At 37.4% G+C, this 6,438-nt stretch overlaps 1 protein-coding gene across 1 annotated transcript; it reads left to right on the top strand.

The window, feature by feature from the left end:
• The first annotated feature begins 315 nt into the window (after positions 1-315).
• On the top strand, positions 316-6,160 carry rnaseh2b (ribonuclease H2, subunit B). The gene is made up of 11 exons (XM_044130693.1): positions 316-533; positions 862-930; positions 2,174-2,281; positions 2,998-3,074; positions 3,780-3,894; positions 4,159-4,223; positions 4,310-4,415; positions 5,174-5,255; positions 5,345-5,390; positions 5,660-5,737; positions 5,989-6,160. The coding sequence occupies exons 1-11, from the start codon at positions 470-472 to the stop codon at positions 6,097-6,099; spliced, it is 921 nt and encodes a 306-aa protein (XP_043986628.1). The 5' UTR covers positions 316-469; the 3' UTR covers positions 6,100-6,160.
• Positions 6,161-6,438: the final 278 nt, after the last annotated feature.

Raw genomic sequence — 6,438 nt, 5'->3', positions numbered from 1 at the left:
ATAAATAGCTATATATATAGAGAAAGCTCTAACAGTTTGGCACAATTGAATTTTAATAAAGGCTCTTGGGTGACCTCTAGTGGTGTTACAGGGAACACCCGATGGTGTGACGTTAAACTGGCGCATACCACTGCTTAAAAGCAGAGGTAAATAGGTCAAATTAAAAGTATGAAATTGCGACTTTTGCTCTAGTTTTGAGGACGCACCAAAGCCAAAGCATTTTATAAATTCAATAGTATTTTGTTCAGATAACAGAAGAAGAGAGCCAACTTAACAGAGCCGCAATCAACGCTGTGTTGACTTGCATGTGACCGACGCAGGAAGTGGTCACACCAAAGGCGCCTTTTCTGAGCTCATGTTGTCAGGCAAAAAAAAAAAAAGAAAAAAAAAAGAAAAAAAGAAAAGAACTAGCTACCCCGGTACCTCGGGATGGGAAAAGGCAAAGTTAGGCTAAGTGTAAAGAAACAACATGGCTGCTAAAAAGAAGCGGACTCCAAACACACATAATGACAGCTGGGTTGTTATCGCCGCAGGTAGGCTACTAGCAAAGGAAAATAACAACTAATCGTTCTAACTTGCCATGAAACGAAACCTACTAGTAGTTATTAAAGCTTAATAACTGTGTCTACGGCATAGTTTAGCTGACTTAAAATAGTGGTGCTATTCTTAGTCTTAAAGCTCGGTGAAATACATGCAAGCTTAATTAAAGAAGAACATATCCTCTAATTCCTAGCTAATGCTACGTTATGAACATACTGTTGTCATTTGCGCAGATGTTACATCTATCTGTCTAAACAGTGATTCTTATCCTTTTGTTAGTTCTTTACCTGTTGTGACAGTGTTTTCATTTTCTGTCCACAGACTCAGTGATTGAAACACAGAAGCACGACTGTGATCCAGATTTTGTGAAGCTCAGGAATCCCTCTACAGGTTTTAAAGTCTTCACTGTTAATCGGATCTCTTGGTCTGCACTAATGGTTAATTTATTTCTGGTTTGTAAACCTCAAAATGATGGTTCAATCCCTATTAGCATGAAGAATAAATGTTTGCTTGTTATCTGAATTAAATGAGATTATTTTTTCAATTAATATAGCTTTTTTCACCTTTTAAGGTGTGCATATAGCCTTAAAGTAAATTCATCCTTATTGAATCTGTTTCTTCCTCCCTGTTCAGTCAATGCATCAGAACAAAGAAATGCATCAACCAACATTATGCACTTTGGTGCACTTTGTATTGAGTTGAATATAAATCTGATTAATGCCGTAATGGCGATAATCCTTGAATTCCTCAGTTTCTGTTGGATTAAAACTACTTCATTTGTCAAATAACCTTCTGCACACTTTTTCTCTGTCATGTTGTATAGACTTAAAAATAAACCAAACTCCCCAGAATCGGTTAAAATTGGGATCATCAGGTTGAACCTGTGAGAAAACTGGTAAGGAAAACTGGCCAGTATTTTAACCTGGTTTGCCCGTCTCTGGGGTTTATGGTGAGCCATTTCTATGTTTGGATTATTATACAGTAGAAAGACCCAGTGAAGACTTGTGTTTAGTTCACTTGAGGAGATGTCAAGATTTTTATTTATAAGCTCCTTGTATTTGTTAAACTATGTAATGCTGCGGGCTGCAGCATTGTTCCATGGCAGAAAGGAAACAGGCTCATTGTATCACAGATCCCCCATGATGCTTCACAGAGGGTGTTGGGTGTTTTCTGACATCCTTTGTTTCACACGACACCCATCTGGAATTTTTGTTGCCTGAAAGCTAAATGTTTGTGTCATTTGACCACAGTTCATAGTTCCAGTTAAAGTCCTAGTGATGTTGTGGAAACACCCCATGTTCATGATTGTGATGGTAGGATAGAAAAAGCTTTTTCTGCCATGTCCACCAAACTCCTTCCCAGAATAGTATTTATTTTCTGGTTTTTTGAAGACAGCACAAAAATATGTGTTTGATCAGTGATTACAAGTGTTGATGAACATGCAGATTTAAAACATGGATACAAGATAAACTCTATTACGACACAAAAAAAACACACAAAAAAAACAAACAAACAACATCCCGAGTTCCTGCATATTTCCCAAAAAGTTTGAGGACTCTTTCTTTCTACGTTTGTTTACTCCTGTTGCAGAAGTGAAATTAACACTGTTCCTCATTTTCCCTTGTTCTTGCAGACGAGGCTTCTCTGTACATGCTCGGTGCTGGTGATGTACAGCTGTACGAGGTCAAGGCGTTTGAAGAAGACTTCCATTCCTGGTTTGTTGGACAGACTGTACAGAGAGGTGTGTCCCATTTCTTGTCAGCGTCAGAGTTTGACCGTCTCGTCTTTCATCAGAGATCAACTGGAAAAGAGTAAAACAGCAAAACGGCAGAAAAGCTGAATTAAAGCGTCCATTTAGAAAGAGACCATTCTCACAAGTACATATAAACACCTAGAAGTGTTTTATAAATTCAAAACCGCTCTTTCACTTTAGTATAGAGTGCTGTAGCAAACATATTCCCCCCTCTACACGTTTCTTTTGTTTTTCGTCTTTTGTCTCACATTTCATACCAGCAAACAAATCTTCATATCAGACAAAGAAAATTTCCCAACGTAGTTTCATATTTATGGAGAAAACAGTCCAAAACGTTTCTGGACTGTGTTACCCTATATGAAAATATTCTTCCCTTCCCTTTTAAATCATGAATTAGTTGTGGTTGGTTAAAATGTTTGGATTATTTTTGTTAACCACATCAAGGGTTATTGTTGCAGCATGAAGAAATCACCTAAACATAACTTCTTTGACATTACATAGGCAAAGAGATTTCTAAAAGCAAGACACAAATCCCTATCAGTGTTGAATTTAACATCTTAAAGTTTCAATGTGTTTCCTCTATTCTTCTAAAAAGTTAAATAAGATGTGTTGCTGTCGTTTAGCCTTTTTTTTTTCCTGTTCTGGTGTTGTAAATTCATGTCTAATCCAATAATTTTTCATATTTTGTCTCTGTTTATAATCAGATGGAAAACTTCTCTTCATAACAGAGATGGACCCTCTCTATCTGATATTACCCTATATGATTAAATCTGGCCAAGAGGTAAAGAACCACAATTTGTACATTTCTGCAAACTAATAAAATACAGATTGATCTCAAAAGATTTGAATATTGTGAAAAGCAAAATTTTTTTGGTCACTAATTTCAGAGTGAAACTCGTTCGTTCTGTAGATCCTTGTTGTTTGTAATCTTGATGATTGTGCCTTACGGATAATGAAAACTTTAAATTTGAACATTGTGAAAAAGTAAAAAAATGAAAAGCCAATTAGCTACTTAGCCCAAAACATCTGCAAAATGTTTCTGAGTCCCTAAATGGGCTCTCAGTCTGGGTCAGAAGACTGTGTCTTAAGTCGCACAAATGATCATAGTTTGAGAATCTTGGAGTTCACGCAGTGCCAAATAGAAGCATACTCAAAGAAAGTTAAGTGGAAGGAAAAAGTGTGGGAGAAAAACATATCACTTTTTGTCCTAATTTGTTGAGATGTACCTGTACATCGACACACTCATGTATTGAAGCATGTTCAGTTATTTTTTCAGGATGTTTTTAATTTTAAATATTAGTCTCTGGGAAAATCCTGAAACCTTCCACATCTAATATTTGACACAAACATTCCCCCCTCAGTCTGATGTTCTATATTTTGTTCACTACTTTGCTATGATTTCATGCATACTCTGTTGAATTATTTTCCATGAAGAAACAACAGAAGCAGACAACGGTAAGGGATATTTCTGTTTTCTGCCACTCAGGGGAAATTCCAGCCTGTGGATCAAGTTGTTAAGGATGATGAATTTCCGGCGAGCTCCCGGCTGCTCAGCTGCACACGTTCCCTGACCAGCCTGCACCACATTGCAGAGGGAAAAGGTGAAGTTTCCTTGAAGGCAGTCAGCTACAATCTTAAGTTACAGCGTTTAATTTAGCTGATACAAACTGGTTGTTTTAGTAATAACCTCTAAATTATGAAACAAACTGCTCCTGCAGCCACTAACACTGCTTGTTTTTTTTTTCCCATTTTCCCTGAAACACTTTTCCCCCCTGGCTTTTCAGTCAACAGTTTTGTTACTTAATTGTTTTTATGTCGTTTGAAAAATCCCTCGTAAATGGACTTGACTTGTGTGCCATTTACAGAGGTCGGAAGCCTGAGGTTTCATCGCTACAGTCAAGAACGAACCATGAACTGGTTACAAAAAAAGGTAAAGACAGTGCAGGATATTAAAGCAGCAGGAGAAAACAAAAGCAAGTGGGAAAAGTGTGAAGATGTTTAATACTTCTGCTGCAGGTGGAGAGAACGATCGTTGCCCTGAAGAAGAATCACATCTGTGTCGGAGAAGGAGTGAAATCCACAACTTATGTCAGAGTCAAGTCTGAGTCAGACAACCAGGAGGGTAAACCTGCAGCTCTGTATTTCCCTTTTGAGCTGCGCTTTGCAAACGTATTCAGGCCCTTCAACCTGTTATGTGTACTGTCACGTTGCGGCCACAAAACTCCCAAGTAGTTGACTGGGATTTTATGTGATAAACCAGGAGAAAGTGGTGCATAAATGTGAAGTGGATGTAAAATGAAGAGGTGGTTTTCAAAATGTTTTACAACATGTCCCATCTTTTGCCGCAGATCCAGCTGCAGGCCTGATGGGATATGTCTCCAGGCTTTGCACGTCTCACATTTTGTCAAATTTCAAGTGTTTCTGCTGATTCTCAAGCGATTGGGGTTTACTTTATTGTTCTTCATAAACTAGTTCTATTTAATTAGTTTAAATGGTACTAGTTTAATAGAACTAGTTAAATAGTTCAATTAAACTAACCGATCTTTATGTTGATCTATTTCATAAAATTCCTATTGCAGATTGAAGTTTATGATTGTTGTGTGAAAAAAATACAAGGTATATGAATATTTTTGCAAGGCACCACTAGTGAAATGCTAATTTTGTCACACTGATAAAAAAGGGAAACTTTCATAAACCTAAATTTAGTTTAGCTGCAGATGCTGATATCAACCAGTAGATGGCAGTAGTGAAGTATTGTTTTATGGTAGCTTCATCACAGATACAAGCCTCCAACTTTTTTTTTTTTTTTGTCTTTACATCACAAACTATTTAAATAAATCATCAGGATTTGATCGGTTATCTCTTCTCTTTTCGATACAGAAGACTACCTTCGTTATGCTCACGGTCTAATATCTGAGTACATCAGCGAGGAACTGAGCAAAGCTCTCCTTAAACACTTGGGGCAAGTTAAATTGAATGAAAAAAAAAATATTATTTGCATTTGTTTTTGTGACCTTGTAGACAAAACTCATCTCTTTCTAAATACCACAGGCTACCAGAGCTAAAAACTGCAAAGGAAACAGAACCTCCATCTAAGGTATGTTGGATTCATTGAAGAAGCTTGAAGTATTTTCTCAGCTCTTTTGTCTTGCATGCTAATAAAGCCACTGTGCGCTTTCTTTGAGTCGTCAACCTCTCTCTGTTTTTGCGTTCTTTAATGAACCAATCGCACTCAGCCACTGTTTGTGTGGCTTAATCCTGCGGTTTTGCGGGCTTCAGCTTGTGGTCAGTGGAGCTGGCTGCGGTGGTGTCTGTGTTTTGGTGCTTCTTGTCATGAAAAGCATCTCTTACGTCCTCGTTTGGCAGAAGCGGAAACTTTCTGACAAGCCGGTGGAGGCTGGAGAAGACTACACCAAATTCAACAGTGGAGACTTTGCACGGAAAGTGAGTGCACACGTATTAGGAAACATCCTCAGCGGATTCAAAGCTCATTTATTTCGTTTTAAATCGAACAGTGAGATATTTAATTTCCTTCCAAAATCTCCAGTCATTGTGTAAATTTGCTTATTTACTGCTTTCTTTAAGCTTTGTGTGTAGCGCAGCGGGGCTAGTATCACGATTCTCTACTGTTTCCATGCTAAATAATTGAGTCATGCTGTTACTTTATTTTTGTTTTATCTCTTTTTTCATTCCAGCCACCCAAGAAGATGACAGCTGCTCAGAAAACTTTGGCTAAAGTGGACAAGAGTGGCATGAAGCCCATGTCTTCTTTCTTCAGCCCTAAGACCAAAGCTGAAAAGAAGTGAATGTGTTGTGCTTTTTGGATTCGTCCGACTCATGTTTTGTAATAAAGGAAAGAAAAACCTATCCGAAAGGCTGTTTGTCTTTTTAATTGTGAGAAGGAAAAGGTAGGGGATTTATTTTCCCAAGTAATAAATAATAATAAATAATACACCATAATAAACTTCTTAGTGCTTTTAGACTGATAGTTTAGCTTTCAAATAGCTACAAGATATTTTCAACAGAGGTTGGGTATTAAAAGTATGATCTCTGTATAAATCATGACGTGTTTACGAATAGTATGTACCCGCTTACAGATTGATTCTACTTTTTTCTTTTATCCATCCATCCATTCATTTTCTGTT

The sequence above is a fragment of the Gambusia affinis genome, linkage group LG11 (genome assembly GCF_019740435.1).
Source record: "Gambusia affinis linkage group LG11, SWU_Gaff_1.0, whole genome shotgun sequence".
NCBI classification, from domain to species: domain Eukaryota; kingdom Metazoa; phylum Chordata; class Actinopteri; order Cyprinodontiformes; family Poeciliidae; genus Gambusia; species Gambusia affinis.
The sequence above is the reverse complement of the archived record's forward strand: the minus strand, read 5'-3'. Positions and strand labels throughout refer to the sequence as shown.